This window comes from Garra rufa, chromosome 21 (genome assembly GCF_049309525.1).
Source record: "Garra rufa chromosome 21, GarRuf1.0, whole genome shotgun sequence".
NCBI classification, from domain to species: domain Eukaryota; kingdom Metazoa; phylum Chordata; class Actinopteri; order Cypriniformes; family Cyprinidae; genus Garra; species Garra rufa.
The window spans coordinates 19143143-19166126 of NC_133381.1; the positions used below are offsets into that span (position 1 = coordinate 19143143).

The window sequence follows — 22984 nt, forward strand, 5'->3', positions numbered from 1 at the left end:
CTTTTTTTTATGAATTTTTTTGAGGGTCAGTAATCTCAGTGGGTGGACAAAGGCAAATGAAAATTTACTAAGCATAGGTTGCTTATAAATAACATTATCATGTTGTTTGAGGTGGCAGCCTTACTGAGAAGGAAATGCCCAGCTAACCAAACTGCATATAGGTGACGTAGAACTATAGGTTACTGAGAAACTGTTACTGTGATAAACTTGTTCATCGTTCCGGGAAACCCTTTCTTTGATTAATGTATTGTAGGGCATATTTGATATTCAGGTTTACTAAATATCAACATCAGTGTTATGACAAAGAGAGCAGTAAAGGCTTGACATTGTAGTTAGGGCTATTTGACTTACACAGTGTTATCTACATTTTATTTCATCTATATGTTGCCACAACATTGCAGTTTCCAAACAACAGGATGTTTGTATACACATACACCACACACACACACACACACACACACATGTTGGGTTTACATGTTTTATGGGGACATTCCATAGGCGTAATGGTTTTTATACTGTACAAACCGTACTTTCTATGGCCCTACACCTACCCTACACCTAAACCTAGCCCTCACAGGAGATTGTGCACACTTTTACTTCATCAAAAAAACTCATTGTGCATGATTTATAAGCCTGTTTCCTCATGGGGACCTGAGAAATGTCCCCACAAGGTCAAAATCTACTGGTATTCCTATCCTTGTGGGGACATTTGGTCCCCACAACGTGATGAATACCAGGTACACACACACACACACACACACACACACACACACACACATACTGAATATTTGAGCATATCCTTTCACATGACCTCACATACTTGAATATCTGCCTAGATCATATTCCCAAACTGTCTATAAAAACTTTTAAATCTGAAGAGCCAAACACTAACTTGAGAATCCAAACTTTCAGACTTTGTTTATTCGGTGAATCACAAAAGATATTTTAAAGAATGTTTCTGTCCTTAACAGTTAAAGTCATTGTATGGATTACATATATGATGCATCTTTCATGTGAAACATCTTGTTTAGCCCAGAACTAGCCTTACTTTGTTTATCAGAAAGAGACTTGAAGAATAAAGTTTTGGAATGCTCTCTAACCCTCTCTAACTAATCTAATCAAACCAACAGAGCACTCTCGATATCATTCTTTTATCACCTGTTAATGAGACATTCAATTCCTCTAATCTGCCCTTTTAACCATCTCAGCAAAGCAGTGCAGCATTATCGGTGTTTTAATCCTATCTTCATTTTCTCACAGAGACAGGGCGACCTCTGTGTGAGTGATTTGAGCAAAATGTAAACTGGGTCTTTTTATAGATCACTGGAGTGGATGTTTTTGAGTCTGTGATCCCAGTCAAATGCTATAATTTGTTCAGTCTTTGCATAACTATGGATCTAGAGTTGCATGGCTGGCATGAAAACCAGCCTGAAATGATGCAGCTAGTCTCAGCCTCAGACGTCACACCCACGGCACGGAACGTTGGCTAAACATCTGATGCATATGGTACACTTAACTGGAAACACTTCAGGAATTTCGAAGTCGTCATCTGATTAGTTGAATTTGATCGGATGTCCGGGAGACGCGAGTGTCGCGTTTATTTTCGGTCCGCCGGGAAACAAAGCGCAGACTGATTTACTCGGCGTTTTTCTAAAAGGTGCTTATGCAGACGCCATTGTTGTTATACACATTTGCGACGTTCGCGAACAAATTACTGACTTACTGCTTGTTCTCCCTCTTCTTCGTTATCTTTCAATGCTGGCTATTTCAATGACTGACTTGTTGCACGCCAGTCTGTTGTTGTGGGGGCATTTCCACGCACAGAAACGTGACGCTGAACGAAGCGAACGGTGATTGGTTGTTTGACATGTCGATCAAACAGTCTTATGGGCGGGCCTGGGCCAATGAAAGCTACCATGAATTCCAGACCTTCAGCCGTCAGTCTGAAGGTCTGGCTACGCGAGACTAGATGCAGCAGACATGACTGAAAGATGTAAGGAGGCTCCCCTAGAGTCCATATGTTATTCTGTGGTCCAGTGTCTGTATATATAGATGTCTATTTTTAAGTCAAAGGGGTAAAAAAAAGGAAGAGGTTGGTCTTCAGTCTTCATTTCACATGTTTGTATAGAGTAGCATCCTAATCAAAAACTAATTTTGTTTTCAGAATTGAAAGTTCAACAGAAAAGCATTTGAATATAAATCTTTTGTAACATTATATTTGTATTTACTGTCACTTTTTATCCATCATTGCTGAATAATTGTTTTTTTTTTTATTGTAGGCATTTTCAGTACAGTATCAGATATTCACTGGAAAAAAACTGATGTGAAAGAATGTAGGTTGCGGTCTATACAAGACAGTCTTGAATTCAAACTGCTGAAAAAACTTGGGGTGGAGCAGAAATCCCACAAGATTTATCGCCAGGAATGAGGTAAGAGCTGTTTATACTTTCTCAGCATTGTGATTGGTGGATTCATATGAACATGCTCCTCCTGAAATGTCTGTAAGCACAGGGTTACATCCACAGTTGTGTGTGAAGTCACAGACAAAGCCTCACCTGTCCATTCAGATCAAAACAAAACACAGAATATAACCAATAAGGACGTATGATCTCGCTTATTGTTTCTGATGAGCTGACTGACAGGACAAATGTACTTGTTAATGTTAATATGAAACATTAGACAAAGAAAAATAAAAATGGAGGGAGACTTTTTGTGTGAAGGCAGCGGGATGCAGCAGGAAGAGCTTTGTCCGTGCTGAGCAAACAATGGAAACTGAGATTCGTTTCAAAAGCATGACTTATTTCCCCTGTGACGGACCACACAGAGTCATGCAAGTCATGCAACTGACCACAGTTTAGTCAAATTGGCAAAGGGAGACCAGCAGAAACCTGTGAATTTCAACACTTCCCTGGTGAAAAATTAGTTCACCAGTCATCCATTCTGGTCGGCTGGTTATAAATGCGATTTGAAGTTGGTTCATTACTTCTTTAACCCCTTGCTGGAAAATCCAGCTTGTTTTGCTGGTTTTTAAACCAGTGTACGTGGTTTATCCCTAGTTTGGACTAGATAGAAACCTGCAAACTCAAAAACAACTATTATAGACTACCCTTTCCTTCTCGCATGAATGTTAAAAAAGAGCTATAATTTGAAATCTAATTAAATGACATTTTCACTTTTTATAGACTACCTCGCCAGAATTTAATCCCACAAACTAGTAAAGTCAACATAAATCAGTCAGTCGAAGCACAAGGCACTCTCTCAGAAGTCTTTTCAGGTAAAGCAAACACTAGTCAATCAATTTGCATTCCAGTGACGAAAAGAACACTGTAAACAGAGTGTATGTATGGTAAATAGTGCGGTAAATCGTAAGGAGACTTTATACCCCGCCCTGGGAGGAGTGGATGCATCATGAGCAGATCTAGAGACAGACAGGATGTTAACACGCTCTCTCACAGCTGGAGCTGAAAGGTAATAATGATTTTACAAAGATAAAGACAGAAGTTTCACCTTAGACCAATTCGTTTCCAGTTGGTGTCCGGTAGGTTTGATACCGAGAAGTCTGTATGTTCCGTCTTTAACTTTCATGTCGTGTGGCGGAGAGAGCGACACGGAGTCATCCGCGTGTGGGTGAGTTTTGACGTTAGCAGGTCCGCTAAAACAATCCCCAAACAGTCTTTTTTTATTTGCTTTACAGCTTTGTTTAAATAAAGGTGTGAACGGGTTCCTTTTACAAATAGTGTTTCAGCGAAAGTTAATTTGTCTGTCGGTGTGTTTTTGGCATTTTACCGGTTAGAAGTAAAGTTTGTTTGGTTGTAGCTATTCGGCGTCACCTGGGTGAGAGGTGCAGTCACAAATTGGACGTCGTAGTTAAAACAGTAAACGGCTACAAGCTTTAGGTCATACAAGTAACTGTTAAGCTGATTGAGAGAAATAACAACTCCAAAACAGTCTAAATTTAGTTGCTGCCAGGGTCATTGAAAGCTGTTTATATTAATGCTTACGTGTGTATCCAGTCTGTGTTAGATACATTTGGTATTAATAGTGGATTTGATACTAAAGGATATCAGCTGTTCTCCATTTTCAGTTTCACATTGTAATTGGAATGAATCCTTATTAGGTTGTACTTGTGGTCTTTGTGATCAGGTTGTGACATGCCTGATCTTGTCTGTACATGGGATGAATTTACTTTTTTGAGTGCATTGAGTTCATGGTATGAACAGGAACATTCTTCTTCCCATCCCATTTATAAAATGCATGATTTATTCATAACAAAGACATTGCATAGTTTCATGGTATGTGCTTTGTTGTTTGTATGTAGTTTGCATTTTGACTCCTTTACAGTCAGGTGAAAAGCGAATCAAAATGTCAGTTGAATAAAAATGATCGTTTTAGGGAATCGAATGACGGATGTTCAGGTAAAGTACTTCTCGTTTTGTTCAAGAATTCATATTGTAACTTTAGATTTTTCCTCTCAGCCGCAGATTCCTTTTCCCCCTGAGGTTTATTTGTTGTTGCAGTTGTCATTTAGAAATGAAATTAAGTGTTTGCTTTCATCAGTGATGCTTTGTAACCTAAATGTATTCAGACTGTTCCCTGAAGCGGCTGAAAAGGCAGGCGAAGATTAGATCAGTCACCACTTCCAGGAATGTTTCTTAAGACCTGTTTGATTCAGAAAGCCCTTTCTTAGAGAAGGAGAAAGAGATCCTGGAAAAAAAAGAAAGTTGTCCTTATGGATTAGCGTGAGTACCTGAGTACTTGGAAGTAACAGTAACAACCAAACATTTATGTCTTATGTTGACAATTCTTCTTTTTTCTTTTGGTCGGTTATGGTGGCACTTTCTGTTAGTGTTCGGTGAGCATGCCATACCTGAAAACGAATGTGAAACTGCATTAACATCTTTAGATAATTAAAAAGAAAAAACAGTTAAGTGCAATATGTGCAGTGGCAAATCTATTCTATACGTTATGTTTTTAAATATTGTAAAATCTTTATGCGCCCCAGTGCGTTGTTACAGGAAGAGTACATACATAATGTGGATTCCGACACATTAACAGATTGCCTGTTAATTTTTGTGCAGATTTGCACTGTAATATTATATTTGTACATTTTATTATTCTTAATCTACCAGTGTTATTTTTCTCCTCATACACTACCAGTCAAAAGTTTTTTTAATGCTTTTTAAAGAAGTCTCTTCTGCTCACCAAGCCTGCATTTATTTAAGCCAAAGTACAGCAAAAATGGTTGAAATATTTTTACTATTTAAAATAACTGTTTATTCCTGTGATTTCAAAGCTGAATTTTTAGCATCATTACTCCAGTCTTCAGTGTCACATGATCCTTCAGAAATCATTTTAATATTCTGAAAACAGCTGAGTATTTCTTTTTTAGGTTTCTTTGATGAATAGAAAGTTCAGAAGAACAGCATTTATCTGAAATGGAAGTCTTTTGTAACATCATAATCATCACTTTTGATCAATTTTAATTAAATAAAAGTATTAATTTCTAAATAAAAAAAATAAAAAATTATATTGACTCCAAGCTTTTGGATGGATATAATGTATATTGTTACAAAAGCTTTATCGTTTAGATATGGATCTTTTTATTAATCAAAGAGTCCTGAAAAAAATATTTAAATTAATTATAAAAAAAGTGTTTCAAATCAGCTTATTAGAATGACGCAGGATCTTGTGACAATGAAGACTGAAGTAATGGTGCTTAATGTGTAGCTGCTTTGGAATAAATTATATTTTAAATTGTATTCAAATAGAAAACAGTTGTTTTAAATGGTAAAAATATTTTCTAACTTGTACTGTTTTTGCTGTACTTTGGATCCATTAAATGCAGGCATGGTGAGCAGAAGAGACTTATTTAAAAAACATTAAAAATATTACTGTTCAAAAACTTTTGACTGGTAGTGTATTTGTCAAAAATATGTTTTAATTAATCAGTTGACATCCCCAAGTACTCTTATTTGTTATATTAATATATAGGCAAAAAACTATCCTAAAATTAAGTTTATTCACAACATTAAATTTTTTCGCACTCATAATGTCTTTTTGCTTAGTGATCACAGAAGCTCAGAGCAAAAGCCTCTTAACTGGCGTTTAAGCAGACAGAATTTAATTTTTTTGGGTGAACTCTCCGTTGAATTGTGTGACCTTTCGCCATTGGGAAGACAGCAAAAGTTGCTTTAAATTCATTACTGGTAACCATTAACAGCCTGTTCTTCCTTAAGTGGTTTTAACTGTGGAGTCAGAATGAGTTTAATTTCTGCCTGGGTTTCACTAGCGTGTAGAATGTTAGCCTGATTACAAAGTGGAATGTACAGTCTTCAAGTATGTGCTTGAGCTTAGCACAACCCCCATGCTAGATTTTTTAGGTTGTGACAGTGCATTTGGACTGGAAAAACTGAGGTACAGTTTCTTGCATCAGTGATTTTCTTTGTATATTATGTTTTAGAAGTCCAAAACATTTCGGAAGTCACAAAGTCATGAAGGAGCACATGTTTTTCTCTTCTTGTGCTTCAGAAGTCATTGTGCGTGAAGAGTAGGAAGACCAGCTAGTGCGTCAGAGGGGTTTTTGACTAACTAGGGGTAAATCCCTTGGAGTTATACTCGTTATACATTTCCATAATGACTCAAGGAATGCCCTTTCAACGTATGCTTGTGCCCCCAAGGTGTTAGTCTCGTTTTACCTGTTTAAACGCAAGCATTTTTTTAAAAGTAACCTTCAGGATGTGTTAAAGTTGTACAGGCTTGTCTTTTGAGAAAAAAACTGAAAAACAACAGCAAGCAGACAGGCAGTCATTTACTTAAGGGGGTGGGTGGCTTCCTGGCATGCACCGGCGTTCCTTGGAAGTGTTCTTTAAGATCTCTCGCACTCTTTCATGTTGCTTTGTTTTGGTCACTTTGGTTTGGTCCATTTATCCGCCACATGGGAAAAACTCCACCCAGCTCCACCCAGACAATTAGTTTCAGTGATGGAGAATTCATCCTCTTCCAGGAAATCTACTCAGCCTGAAGAGACTTGAGATGTATTATACTGTTAAAGGAGAGATGATAAGCTGGTAATGGCTTCTTGTTCTTGTTTCATGTTGCCAAGCTGTGTATGTGAAAATACGCTCAAATCTTGTTCACATTTCTTCCTTCACAAATACACTACCATTCAAAAGTTAAAAGCATTAAATTGATTAAAAGTGTGTGTGACACTTTCTATCCATCAAAAAAAGCTTTTTACGGTTTTCACAAAAATGCTGTGTGTAACTGTTTTTGACATTGATAATAGAAATGTCTCTTGAGCAGTGAATGGGCATATTAGAATGATTTCTGAAGGATCATGTGACACTAAAGTATTGACCACAATCTTACTGCTTTTGAATGGCATTTTCTTTAGACATTGGCACGTTCTTTGTGTTAATGCTTAGTCTTTTGGACCCTTTTTAATGTCATTTTTTGATTTCTGTCCACTTTTGAGTCATTATGTTGGTGATTTGTGTTTTGATGGTGTTTGACCTATACAGAGATGAGTTTGTGACCTTCTTTTGAAAATGATTTAATCCACTTAAATGTCTGAGTTTACCGTCTCCATGCACCTGCGCCCAGGTGGTTCATCACAGTGGCCGGTGTGCTTTTTGTTTAACCCCAAACATTATTATTCATATGTGACATTAATCTCTTACAACAGCAGTGGGCTGGAAGTCACATAGAGATTATCATCAGCGAGTGGGTGTATAGACAATTCAATCTCAACTGCTAAATATAGTGTGCTCTGTTCTCATTCATTCATGCATGCAGGCACACGCACGTTACATATAGGTTCTGCTTTATGGTTGCCTGTTCATATGTAATGGTTCATTGACTAGAACAATGGGTTTTAACTAGTTGGTCACGGGTCTATATTAAGGCTGCAGGCAGTGCATAATTAGCTGTATTTTATATTTATTGTAGCATAGTTTGGTTGACAAAATAAATAGACATTTTTAGGTTTTAAAGGAGTTGATGAGCACAACATCAAAGGATGTGCGTTTAATTAAACTTTGATTTTTTTTTTTCTATAGAAATTTATCTGAAATTGTACAAATCAGTCAGATGCCAACATGGAAGGGTTGTGTGACACCTGTTCATCCTCAAAAGCCATTAAAAGCTTAGTTCACTTCCAGAATAAAAATTACCTGATAATTTACTCACCATGTCATCCAAGATGTTCATGTCTTTCTTCAGTCAAAAGGAAAAACATTTCAGGATTTTTCTCCATACAGTGAACATCAATGATGGCCAATGGGTTGAAGGTCCAAATTGTAGTTTCAATGCTGCTTCAAAGTGCTCTACATGGGGTTGGTTCTGTTCCAGTACCCAACGGTACTTTTTTTGGTACTTTACTCTTACTTTACTTTACTTTACTTTACTTTACATTTATTTTAGTGAGAAAATAAGTCCAAAGCTGTCAATTTCAAAATTTTGAACAAAGGGGCCCTCCTTTTTAAATTTTTTTTATATATATTTTTTTAATTCTTCCAGAAACTTGTTTTTTTTTTTTTTTTTTTTCGAATAAAGGCATTAAACATTTATTTATTATTTATGCATATTTAATTTATCATATTTGAATTGTCTATTTGCGTTTAAGGGTGTGTTCACAATTGTCATGTTTGGTTCGATTAAAACTCTGGTGCTCTTCATTTCTCTTAGTGCAGTTCATTTGAGTAAGTATGAACGCTACCATCCGAACCCTGCTGCGCACCAAACAAGTGGACAGAGGCCGCTAAAAAGATGTGTCTCGGTCCACTTCCAAGCGAACTCTGGTGCAGTTCGATTGAAATATGAACGTGACACGGACCAAATATTTCTAAACGAACCAAAAACAGGAAGTAATGACAAGATTCTGTTTCATGAAGGGAACAAGCGGTGTATTCAAAACAAAATGAGCAGAGGGTGAACGTGGAGCAACGAGGGGGTAAAGTGCCTTTTAATGAGCACACGGGTGGTAAAAGTAAAATCTCATACACGCAACAATAAGCACGCTTAGTCCAGCAGACAGCATTAGGTGTAGTCGACTTAAAGCGGCGCTGAGCACACCTGTCAGTGAATGTGTGCTTTCATGTCATTCACCAGCAACGTCGTTAAGTTGAACGCACCTTTTCCTTTTGTTTAAAGTGTTCGGTGAGTTCCGTCACGAAATGTACGTCATTCAGCCGGACCAATCAGATTGTGAATACATCACTGTGCCTTTAGGTTCTGTGTCTTTAGGTTCACTGTCAAAAATGCCAGTGTGAACGCTAAGCGGACCAAGACCAAATGTATCATTTTTCTTTTTGGTCCAGACCAAATAACCCAAACCAACCAAACAAATGTGAACACACCCTTAATATTCACAGACACTAATCCATATTACAATTTGAATTAAATATGAATGAATCTAAATATGAATGAATTCCATGGCATTCCACGCTATAGAATAAATTCCGGTTTTATGAGTGGACTCCACATCTTCGCGGAAACCATATGGCCCTAGAAATGTAACCACGCTTACAGTTTTTTTCTGATGGCTTAAACCCTAACTATGATTCTTATAGCACAATTTCTAAAACTATTAATACTTATAGCAAAACCACTCACTGAGTTTGCAAAACTAAACTACACACTTTGCAAAAGTGTAGGTACAATCCACTGCACTCTTTTTGCGGAACTGTAAATACAACTCACTGCTTTACTCTCAATTTCCAAATGATCAACACACTCCTAGCAAAACTATACACATTTATGGCTATTATTTACAGTATTTTGTTTTGACTTGGAAAAAAAACACTTGGTTGTTTGTTCTGATGTGTGTAAATAAGCACCAGTACTTGAAGTTTGGATCCCTCTATTTTTTCAGAACTATGACAAAAGTATGACCTCAAACTGACATAGCATAACTTGTGCACAGAGAAAGCAAAAGCCAGATTTATTTTTTAATCATACCATCAGTGTGTAGTTGGTGCATTGTGTGCTTATTAATGTGATGGCTTGTGTTAACTGTTTGATACGAAAATGCCATTTTTACGAAGGTTTGAAGAGTTAAGCAAGGTTTATTAGCTTTTGCAAGAAGACTACAATGTTCTGCTAATTTGGTGAAGGGTTTTCTTATTTGTGTGTAGAGTTTTGCAAAAATAGCCAATAGTTACAAAAAATGTGCTTAAGCCATCAGAAAAAAACTGTAAAAACATTTCATTTTGCCCTGTGTGTTCAATTTGTTTCAGGGTTGTCATCTTCTGAGGTTCTCTGAAGGGTTGGCATTATCTCTTCCCAGGTGTTTGTTTGGTCATCTTAGATCTTTGTAAGAGTTGGATCTAGACTGAAGCTTGTGTAATTCCTAGTGAGAAACAAATGGAGAAAAAAAAAATGGCATAGCTGCTGTTCCAACCAAGCAAAAATTATTTGTTCAACCCAAGCAAAAGAATGTTTATGTGCATTAGATCAGATATAGCTGATAATATAAGATTGAGATGCATTATGTGAATGCTTGGCTAAAGAGATGTCACGTCACAGTGTCTCTCTCTCTCTGTAACGTATGCACCCGAATGCATTCTCAAGTACCGGAATTGGTACCTAAGAATTATTTTAAATCAGTACTCTGTAGTACCGACACAATTCGGTTGTTACCCTTAAAAGTACAGAGTTCGGTACCCAACTCTAGCTCTACACGATCCCAGCCGAGGAATAAGGGTCTTATCTAGTGAAACGATCAGCTATTTCTTAAAGAAAATTAAAATGTATACACTTTGTAAACACAGAGTCGGTACTTCTGCCTACATCACACGTGACCTTTCCACTGTGACTTCGTAATGCATGAAGTCAGGCTAGTGCAAGACAAGCATTTATTGTTACAAAGCGAACGTACAAAGAAAGTCAAACGCCCTTTACAAAAAAGGAGCTAGAAACACAAGGTTAAAAAGTGTATATATATATGTAGGGTAATTCCATGCAAAGGTCAACCTTACCATGAAAAAAATGTTTTTACCAAAGGTTTTTATACTGATGCACAGATGTCAACATTTGATGGTTTATATCCCCATGTAAGGTCTCTGTTAAAGTTTTTAAAGCATTTTTTTTTTAGTGTGTGATTTTTCTAAAGTCTGGTAAGTGCTAAGTCTGTGAAGAGCCATCTCTGCTCTATTTGCTGGGCATTATTGTGTCTGGTTTATGCATTTTAATTCGCAGAAATAATACAAAGTATGTAGTCTCAAAAACCTGTCCTTTTTTGTCACTCATGCATAGACTGATATATATATATATTTTATATGTGTGTATATGTATATGTTTAGACTCTACCAATATAGTAAACCAACTCTTTATATTTTAATAAACCCTTGTTGATAAAGAATACATTCTTTAAGCATTTATATGTCACATCCATAATGCTGGCTTTGCCCTGTAATATTTTTTTTTAGAAAATGACCAGTCGTTTTGCCAGACAAAACTCTTAGTCTTTGGCTGGGATCGTGTAGAGCCTTTTTTTTGCATATTGTTGGATTAATGATTTTAAGAACTTTCTGTTTACTTTTGTACAGCATACACCTTTTGTGTGTGTTGTGTTGGGCCATTAATTGTTGAACCATATATCATAGTAGGTTTACTTTTGCCAGTGTTTTAATGCCAGTTTTTTTTCATAAGTGAATCAAATACTTTAATTTAGATTTGCTCTTTTTATTTAAAACTTGCCAAAGGCTTCATATCTGAAAAGCTAATGTAATATACATAGTTCAATCTCTGAAATTGAGAAAACAACCATACATGCACACCTGTAACCACATGTCAGTTGAATTCTGTATTAATGCATAAAGTTACGATGTTGCTTGGCAACTGTAGTCAACTCAGCTCTGCTTTGCATTGTGACTGAAGACAGACCAACAGATTATTCAAGTTTTGACTTGCTCTGGATATGTCAAGAATGGTCTGTAATTTCTTGTTACGTATACATTTACTTTTTCTCACATGTAATCTAAATCCATCCTGCCTGCTGATACCTGTGCAAAAATACAAATAAATACACTGTAACACTTTATTTTAAGATGTCATTGTTACACATGTTACTTGTACTTACAATTATAATAATTATGCATAATTACATTCAAGTAACCCTGTGTCAAACCCTAATCCTAAACATTTATGAAGTTGATTTAATATTACTCTGTACTGAAATGTATAATTACACTGTAAAAAGGACACCTTAAAGTGAAACAAAATACTTTGCAATAGCACAAATATCTACCAGCCCATGGTGTATAATCCTATTTTGTTGGCATTGTCTAGTTCAGTGGTTTTCAATCCTGGTCCTGGGGACCCACTGCTCTGCACATTTTGTGTGTCTTCCTTATTGAACACACCTGATTCAGATTGTCATCTCGTTAGGAGAGAGATCCATGTGCTGAACTGAGTGTGTCAGGTAAGGGAGAACAGTGGGTCCCCAGGACCAGGATTGAAAACCACTGGTCTAGTTGTTATGGTTTCTGCTTTGGATTTTGCGTGCAGTTGCTTAAATTCCTTTCTTGACCAACAGCAACATGATTAACCAACAAGGTGGTTGGTTTTACAAACCAGGAAAATTCTTTCACAACCATAGATGAGCTGTATCGTGAAAGTGAACAGAAGTTAAACTATTTGTAAAGGGCTAGTGAAAGGATCAGTGTGAGTCTTTTGTCTGTTGATTTGAGGTGGAGAGAGATTCAGTTCATTGTTTACACAGCAAATGTAGTGTTAATTATTAATAAGAGCCTTCACCTCCTGGGGACTCTTCAGCTGCTTGGTGCACTTACGGTCAGAGAGAAAAGAAGCAAATGCACTAAATGTCTGTACTGTAGTTCATCAGTGCCCTCAAAAGTACTTTATGCGCTGGACATGGCTTTTAACATTTTGTGGTGTGGCGATGCCTTCAAAAAAAAGTGTTCCATCCATTAAAGGAGAACTTCATTTCCACAACTGAAATTTACAGATAATGTATTCACCCCTTGTCTTCCAAGATGTTCATGTCTTTCTTCAGTCGTAAAGAAATTTCAGGATTTTTCTCCATATAGTGGACTTCTATGGTGCCCCGAGTTTGAACTTCCAAAATGCCGCTTCAAACGATCCCAAATGCAGTTGTAAATTATCCCAGCCCGAGGATGAAGGGTCTTATCTAGCGAAACGATTGGTTATTTATTTATTTATTGTAAATTACAATTTATATAATTTGTAACCTTAAACACTTGTCTTGTCTTGCTCTGCCTGAACTTTTTTTTTTTCAATTTTAGACAGTTAGGGTATATCGAAAAAACTCCCATTTGTTTCCACCCAGTGTTCGCAATAGGGCTGTGCAATATATCGAACGATATTGTGAGGCGCGTTTAGTCAATGAAGCCGGTGCTTTGATTAGTAGTAAATCTCCATCACGTGCGTTCCGCTCAGGTTCCGCTGGAGCGGCAATTGATACACAGAGACGTAAATCTCTGACAAGCTACGCTATATCGAGCTTAATATCGCATTCGAAGCCCCATTTTGACAAGCTACGCCATATCGAGCTTAATATCGCATTCGAAGCCCCATTTTGACAAGCTACGCCATATTGAGCTTAATATCGCATTCGATATTAAGCTCGATATGGCGTAGCGTGTCAGAGATTTACGTCTCTGTGTATCAATTGCCGCTCCAGCGGAACCTGAGCGGAACGCACGTGATGGAGATTTACTACTAATCAAAGCACCGGCTTCATTGACTAAACGCGCCTCACAATATCGTTCGATATATTGCACAGCCCTAGTTCGCAAAGTGAACATGCAAAGAAGATCAAACACCCTTAACAAAAAATGTAAAACAGTGATGTAGAACGATTTTGAAGTTAAGGGAGAAAATAAAATGGGAGTTTTTTAACATACCCTAACTCTTTTGTACCGGAAAAAACAGAGTTCAGATTGTGCAAGACAAGACGAGCATTTGAGGTTCAAAAGTATATAAATTGTAATTAAAAAAGAAACGGATAGTTTTGCTGGATACGAGCCTTCTTCCTCATCCGGGATCATTTGCAGCCTGCATTTTGAAAGTTCAAACTCGGGGCACCATAGAAGTCCACTATATGGAGAAAAATCCTGGAATGTTTTCCTCAAAAAAACTATTTCTTTATGACATGAACATCTTGGATGACAAGGGGGTGAGTACATTATCTGTAAATTTTCTGTTCTGGAAGTGAACTTATCCTTTAACATCTGTAGCCCTACTTGAAGCCCCATTTTGGTAGTTTTGTTTTTATAACCAATGTTCTTGTGACGGTTTTGTTGTAGACTCATATTCTGTGGCAACAGTGTTTGCTTTATCTTTCCACCTCCTCTAAACCCCCTGCTCCCCTCAGAAGAATGAGTAAGTGAGATTTCCTTGAAATGGTTTTTAACCTTTAGACAAGCCAAGTAATGTTCGTTGTTCATTTGTAGTTTATGGTGATAGAACCTTTTTTTTCTGTAAAATATTGAGATTATAGGTTTTCCATTATAGATAACATCTTCCGTAAATTTTGTATGTATGCAAATTGTATAATATCCAAGGTACGCATTTCTAGTAATTGTGCAGTTAATTCTCATATTGTAATTTTAAACAGTTTCAGACATTCAAACATTTTTCTTCTCCCCAAAGTTGTCACTACCAAAACATAAATGTATAATTTAATAAGAAGGGTTACACTGACCTATTAAGATTTTGTTACATCTACCTTGTACATATATTTTTATAATAAAGGATTTGGTGTTCCCTTTTGTCACTACCGAAGCAATTGGGACGTGTTTTGGTCATAGCTGTTACAGTAGTGACAATTTTATGGGTTAACACCCCCCCAAAAAAAAAGAGGATGTCACTACCAAAACCTCACCAAATGTTTTGGTCGCGACAGTTTCAGTAGTGACAATTTTAGGGCCCAGCCCAAAGATGCTAATCAGCATATGGCTACTAGCACAGTTCTAAATGGTTGTGTTTTTATGTTTTATGGTAAAACAATGATGTCACAATCAAAACTTCACCAAATGTTGGAATAAAAAGTGTGCATAATTGCAGAAAAAAAAGGTGTTTGGTAGTGACGTTACACACAGATTTTCAGACTTTTAAACACATTTACTTAAATGATGATGCCCATCTACTCACATCTTATAGCTGTGAGAGAGAGTGAGACACAATTATTTCCTGATCATAAATGTAGGGGTGTAGTTAAAATCAGTCTCAGCCAATGGACTAAAACATACACCGTTTTGGTAGTGATGTGAAAAACAACAATGGAATAAAATGCAAAAATGATTTCAATATCATTTTCATAAGTTGAAATTTAAGGGTTAGGGTTCGGGACAGCCACCTCCCAATTAAAAATACCCAATAAATCATGATAATATATATTAGGCTTAATGATATTTAATTTTTTTTTTAATAGGTAATAGAAGGATTTTAGTAAACATAAGATTTGAATACTTAAATGTTTTTTAAATGTGTTTTTTGGTTGTGGGACAGCAATTTGCACTAATTCTGAAACTGTAGATAATATTTTTTTGAAATTGTCAACTGATGGAAAATCACAAGCCTGATATAATGTGTCCTTTTCGTAGTTGTTTCCATTTCAATTCGTCACTTTGTCTGTGATTTGCATTGTGGATATGAAGACATTTAGGTGGGGTCACAGTGGAAAAGGGTGTGAAAGGAAGAGTTTTTTTTGTTAATAATCTCAGAATTTGTTTAGCTTTAGAGCTTAAGCTACCTTTGTGAAAAGAAGTACTTACACCACATTTTCAATCACTCAAAAGATAAAAGTGGTGTTTTTGTGCTAGTCATTTCAGCCAAGGCCAACAAATAATTGAGCTCAGGCCACCTGGACTAATTCTCAAGTGTGAACAGACTGTTTACTTTTGCTGTTTCAGGCTCTGATGTTCCCTCAAATCTTCCATGTATCCATTACTGCAGTAGCAGCAGCAAAACACGTTTGTTTTTCTTTCTCCCCAGATCTGGATTTCCTCTCCACATCATCCCTGTTTCTGTAATTCGCTCTGGTAGTGTGTCAGGATGGGCTAAAAACAATTGCTAGCACCTGCGCACCATACACCTGGACCCTCCACAGTCTCACCTGTGCACAGGTAAACAGCTATACACTTTGGCCCTGAGTAATTATTTCAGCTAGAAAAAAAAAAAACATAGTAGTTTTGTTTGTTTTTGAGAGCAATCTGACTGGCACACATAATGCTAATCCTTAATTATAGTTTAATATTGGACGTTATACATTTTTCAAAGTCAAAACATAAAGGTAATGCTGTTTTTTTTTTTTTTTTTTTTTTTTTTTTTTTGTTGGAAATCAATGAGACTCTGTCATTGGCTGACTCATATGTAGTCTTTAAATTACCACTGCTCCCAGAGGCCAGCTGGCCCATGAGACCACTCTAAATTTAGTCCTTTGTCGTACCTGTAACACTAGACTACCTATAAACTCTCATATAGCTCTGTTCCATAGGAAATACTAGGCCTTATACTGGTATTCCTTAGAGAGTTACAGGGAAGGGTGTGGGTTATACAAAGACTGGAGTGAGTGGAAAGTGGGCTAGGGTAGAGCAAAAAGAGAGAAAGCGAATGGAAAAGTAAGCTGAACTGAAGAATGTGGAGTTGAATAAATGAGAGAAACCATGTGCAACAGAGCAGAGGGGTTGCTGGGAGACAAAAGCAACGAAACGAGAGAAAGAGATTTGTTTCTGAAAGAGAAGCAACAGGTGGATGAGAAAATGACATGTTCAGATCAAATATAGAAAGTAATATTAGTCTTCGATAGATGTGAATTGACCGTAATGAAACTCTTCTCATATTGCTGGAATAGATTTGTCTCTTTTGACATTCAAAATTCAAAAAAGCTGTCCTAAATAAATTGTTTTTATGAGATTGTGGGTTAACTCTCATATAGGGTTAAACATAAATAGGTTCAATTAGGTTTATTTTAGCATGCCAGTCTAAAATTAAAACAGCCAAGCTTGAAACGGGGCCAAGACCTTCAAGTAACTGATGTCTTTGTGTCCACAGACATAGTTTGGGTCTCGACTTATAGTGTCTTAAGTAGTTATCTATGATTGATATTTGCACTTGTTATTAGCATGCAGTACTAAAAACACTTTAGTTGCCAACACATGCCTAAACAAACTCTAAAGCATTGCGTTGTTTATCATCAAACATGATTTGCTTTGTGGTTTTCTGAGTGACACTTTTTTTGGGGGGCTGTGAAGTAGAAACTTAGCTAAAACGGTCAGCTAAACTGTTCTGGTGAGAGATGCTTGAAGAATCTATTCTAGGAAATAGAAACTGTTCTGATAAATGAACTTTGAATTTGTTTGGAGAAATGTAGATGTAATGGAATGGTTCCTTTTTTCTTTCATATTAACAAAAAAAAAAAAAAAACTGAATTGAGAAACACTTGAAACTTTGCTGTTGCAATCAGTTATATCATCTTGTGAAGCGCTGGTAGTTAATCACATCTTTAAAGGCAACCCCAGGTATTAAGGCTCATATAATATATAACATAAATTATGTGTCTTACTGAAATGTGTAGTAAAAAACCCATGAGAGATTTATTTAAAAATCCACAATGTTTTATACATATTTTTGTATATGGAGGGCGCCATTATTTTGATTACATGAAAAGGTTGCCCTCTGTGAGCTACTGACATGTTACTATTTTTTTACCGAAACACAACTGGTAATATATAACTCAGAAAATAAAATGCTGATACAATGCCGCATTGTCCTGTTTTTGTTTGTAATTTGATAAAATGATGTTGAATTAACATAAATCTTTCATGGGTTTTCTACTACATGCAGTTAAACTGCCCGCTGTTCTTCAGAAAAATCCCTCAAATTTGTGTATTTGAACTCTTTCCAACAATAACTATGATTTTTGAGATCTGTCTCTTCACACACAGGACAACTGAGGCACTCATGTGAAACTATTACAGAAGGTTCAAACACTCACTGATGCTTCAGATGCATTAAGAGCTGAGGAGTGAAAACATTTTGAATTTGAAGATCAGGATAAATTTAACTTATTTTGTCTACTGGGGAACATGTAAGTATCTTCTGTAGCTTCTGCAGGGCAGTAATAAATGGAAAAAATATTATATTTAGGCAAAATAAGAAAAATGTACACATCCTCATTCTGTTCAAAAGTTTACACCCCCATAATTTTTCCTTCTGAAGCATCAGTGAGCGTTTGAACCTTCTGTAATAGTTGCACTGAGTCCCTCAGTTGTGCTCAGTGTGAAAAGATGGATCTCAAAATGATAGTCAACGTTGGAAAGGGTTCAAATACACAAAAATGCTGAAAAACCAAAGAATCTGTGGGACCTGAAGGACTTTTTTGAAGAACAGCAGGAAGTTTAACTGTTCAGAACAAACAAGGGACTCATAAACGACTAACACTAAAGAAAAAAAATACCAGTGTGGATCATTCAGGTAACAACACAGTATTAAGAATCAAGTATATGTAAACTTTTGAACATTTGAACAAGTCAAATTTGGTTCCAAGTTTAGTTTAGTCATTTTTTTAGTTTATAGTCCTGAGAGTAGTCCCTTACTTATCTATTTTTATCTTTTTATCTCTGCTGTTTAGGTGGCGAGTCGCGTCACCATGCCTCGGAGGAAGTTGAAGGTCATGGTGATGATGACGATGGTGTTTATCTTCATAGTGGTGGAGGTCTCTCGCAATGCTGGGAAGGGCGACGGCAACAAAAGTAAACAACTGGTTCCCACAAAGCGTTTCTGGGCAAAAGATGTTCCCAGCGACGCCTACTGGAATCGCCAGCAGCAACAGCTGAACTACATCAACAACCGCAACTTTGAAAAGCTCAACTTTACGAACGATAAGCTTCCAGACTGGCTAAACGACACAGTCAGTCTGGACTCTTGTGAGCCGGACTTCAGGGTGACCACCCAAGTCAAGGATTACAACTCACTTCCAGATCGCTTCAAGGACTTTCTTCTTTATATGCGCTGCAGGTCTTATCCCATCGTAATGGACCAGCCAAACATATGCAAAGGTCCACCATTCCTCCTCTTAGCTATTAAATCCTTAGTCCCGCACTTTGATCGACGTCAGGCCATCCGCGAGTCGTGGGGCAAAGCTGGCCGTCTTGCAAACAGAACGGTCGTTACGGTGTTTCTTCTTGGAAACGCAGCCATGGAGGATCACTTCCCTGATCTCTCAAAGATGCTCCACCATGAGAGCTCCATACATGGAGATATTCTCCAATGGGACTATAGGGACACCTTCTTCAACCTCACCATCAAGGAAGTGCTTTTCCTGGAATGGCTGAGCACACGCTGTCCTGGAGTAAATTACGTCTTCAAAGGCGATGATGATGTTTTTGTAAACACCATCCGCATTATAGACTTCCTAAGCAATCTTTCGAATGCCAAAGCCAAGGAACTGTTTGTAGGAGATGTGATTACAAACGCCGGTCCACACCGCGACAAAAAGGTCAAGTATTTTATCCCGGAAAGCATGTTTGTTGGATCATACCCTGCTTATGCGGGAGGGGGCGGTTATTTGTTCTCAGGACAGCTGGTTCAGAAACTTCATAACGTCTCGAGGCTGGTGCCCCTCTACCCCATTGACGATGTCTACACAGGTATGTGCCTTAAAAAACTGGGCCTTGCGCCTGAGAAGCACAAAGGCTTCAGGACCTTTGATATCGAGGAGAAATATCGCAATAATGCCTGTGCCTATAACAGTCTGATGCTGGTCCATCCCAGAAGTCCTCAAAATATGATTAAAATCTGGGCCTGGCTCAATGACCCAGCCTTGAACTGTCAGTGAACTGCTGATCCAGGATTATGGCTGCTTTAAAGGGATAGTTCATGCCGAAATGCTAATTTTGTCATTTCCATTCCAAACCTGTATAACTGACTGACTTTCTTTTCTTTCATTCATTTGACCAGAAAAAACACTGTGATATTTTTTAAATGAAACCCATTGGGATTCTTTTTTTTTTGGACCCCATTGACTTACAGTTGAGGTCAAAAGTTTACATCCTCTTTTTAGAATCTGCAAAATGTTAATTATTTTACCAAAATAAGAGGGATCATACAAAATAAATGTTATTGTTAATTTAGTACTGACCTGAATAAGATATTTCACAAAAAATATGTTTACGTTTAGTCCATAAGAGAAAATAGTAGTTGAATTTATAAAAATGACCACATTAATACTGCTGTTACCTGAATGATCCACAGCAGTTTTTTTTTGTGTGATAGTTGTTCAGGAGTGCCTTGTTTGTCCTGAACAGTTAATCTATCTGCTGTTCTTCAGAAAAATCCTTTAGGTCAAACAAATTCTTTGGTTTTCCAGCATTTTTGTGTATTTTAACCTTTTCCAACAATGACTGTATGTTTTTGAGATCCATCTTTTCACACTGAGCACAACTGAGGGACTCGTATGAAACTAATACAGAAGTTTCAAATGCTCACTGATGCACTGAAAAACCATGCATTTAGGAGCCTTTAAGAACTTTTTGAATTTAAAGATCAGGGTAAATTTAACTTATTTTGTCTTCTGGGAAACATGTAACTGTCTTCTGTAGCCTCTGAAGGGCAGTACTAAATGAAAAAATATGATACAAAAAGTTCACACGTCTCCATTCTGTTCAAAAGTTTTCACCCCTGGCTCTTAATGCATGGTTTTTCCTTCTGGAGCATCAGTGAGTGTTTTAACCTTCTGTAACAGTTGCATATAAGTCCCTCAGTTGTCCTCTGATGGATCTCAAAATCATTCAGTTGTTGGAAAGGGTTCAAATACACAAATGTTGAAAATCCAAATAATTTTTGGGACCTGAAGGATTTAGGAATAGCAGATAGTTAAACTGTTCAGGACAAACAAGGGACTCATGAACAACTATTGCTAAACAACAAACAAACAATAAAAAAAGTTGTAGAGCATTCAAGTAAGAACACAGTATTAAGAATCAATGGTATGCAAACTTTTGAACAGGGTTATTATCTTTCTTGTGGACTACATGTAGACATCTTTTATGTGAAATATCTTATCCAGGTCAGTACTAAATAAACAAAAACATGAATTTTGCATGATCTCTCTCAATTTTTAAAAATATTTAACATTTTGCAGATTCTGAAAGGGGGATGTAAACTTTTGACTCAACTGTATAAGGACAGAATGTCGTCTTTCGTGTTCTGCGGTTTGGAACATAATAAGAGTAAGCAAATGATGACAAAATTGTCTTCTTTTTTTTGCCTGAACTAGCCCGTTAACGTTTTACCATTGTTCTAATGTGATTTTTATTTAGCGTCTTTATGTACTTCATTTCATGTTAAAGGTCAGTAGCAACGAAGAGCTCTTAAGATGTGTATATATTTCAAAGTTGCTCTGAATTGCTACCCACATAGTATTGCAATGGCTTGACTTTGTGTCAACAAATTCTGCTGATAATGTTAAGTATTTATACAGTGCTCTCCGGTTGTGACATCAGCTGTGCTGAGGATTGTGGGAAATGTAGTTCAGCTGGTCTGGACACAACAGACAATACACAACACACCTGAGTGTGACCTGTTGATCATTTGGATAAAATGTTTTTTTTGTTTTTTTTTTCCTATAGGAGAATTCTGTTGCATTATGCTGAAGTGAACAGACATGTTTGAACACTCGTATCTTTTTGTAAGCATCTATGCAGCCATCACAAGCCTAATCCATACTTGCTGCTGCTTTAATTCTCTCTAATGTGTATAGGAACATATCGCCTAACTGTTTTGCACACAAGCAGCCCATGTGTGTGTAGATTAATGAGGAGTTGGCTCATTTTAGAGCCCTATTTATGGGCTCAGCGGTTTAAGATACCAACTAAATATAGGTTGCCTACTCAAACTTCTACATACATGCTTTTGACTTCATGCATTACTATCTTTCCTCCTCCTACTGTAGATTATTTATTCTTTCGCAGAAGCAGACAATCAGTTGCAAGTCATAATCTTAGTTTTGTATTAACAGATCAGGGTCATTGCGTCAAAGATATGTGTGAAATGTGCAAAACCATTAACTCCTTTGAAAAACCACCCTCTCATATCTGATTCAGGATGTTTTTCATTAGTTTTGGTTAAAAATGTGTGGTGTAAAGACCAAGATAAAGACGTTCAAAAGCAAATGAAAGGCTATGGGTTGCATTTCCCACAATTTACCTTCTTGATTAAATGAATGAAACGGCAGCCAATTTTCCAGACCCAAATTAGCCTGTCGCGATCATGCTGTCCTTGCTTTTCCCCTTGTATAAAGAGGCCAGAAAACAGCGTCTCAGCTGGATAATTACTGAATTTGACACAAGGGCCCCTAACTATGTTACAGTGACCTCTGCTGGTCTGCTTACTTTCTTTCTTTTTTTAAATAAACACTGGACTCTTTTTTTTTTTTTTTTTTTTTTTTTTTAATATATATATATAATCTGCTTGATATTTAAATCATGACTGTGCCAGTCAACTAGTAATTCAAATCTATTTTTCCTGTTCATCTATGTTAGGCCTAGTAATTATCATAGGCTGTGCTGACTATATCCACTGTTAGCTAAATATAATCTGTTAGCTTTCGGTCTTCCTCAGTGGTTGCTTGCTAAAGAGTTAAATCAAGCTTGTGTCATATGTAGTTTCACAATTTGTAGTGTTTAATAAGTTGTGCACCCAGCTATGAGGAATGAGGGCTGTAAGGATATTTTATGTTGTCTTTCTGCTAATAGTAAGACAGGCACACCGTTTAACAGCCTGATGTAGTGTTTGGTGGGAGAAACTAAGTGTTTACATGAGTTCATGAACAGTACAAAAAGCTTGTATTTATACTACAATTTTATTCATGTCATGGGTAGATTATGCAAGTTTTTATACACTGGTATTTACTGTGCTCCTGTGAGTTATCAAACTCTTCAGTCTGTTGTTGTTTTTGCATCTGTGCATAACATTGCAGAAAATGAACTCTTGTTCTTGC

General features: G+C 36.9%; 1 protein-coding gene across 1 annotated transcript; it reads left to right on the forward strand.

Annotated features, from left to right (window-relative positions):
• Positions 1-15976: 15976 nt before the first annotated feature.
• Positions 15977-22398, forward strand: b3gnt2b (UDP-GlcNAc:betaGal beta-1,3-N-acetylglucosaminyltransferase 2b). The gene is made up of 2 exons (XM_073827068.1): positions 15977-16109; positions 18617-22398. Exon 2 carries the CDS (start codon positions 18635-18637, stop codon positions 19820-19822), a length of 1188 nt encoding a protein of 395 aa, XP_073683169.1. The 5' UTR covers positions 15977-16109; positions 18617-18634; the 3' UTR covers positions 19823-22398.
• The last annotated feature ends 586 nt before the right edge of the window (positions 22399-22984 follow it).

Coding starts and splice junctions, on each gene's coding strand:
- b3gnt2b (XM_073827068.1), top strand. CDS start 18,635: ATGCCTCGGAGGAAGTTGAAGGTCATGGTGATGATGACGATGGTGTTT.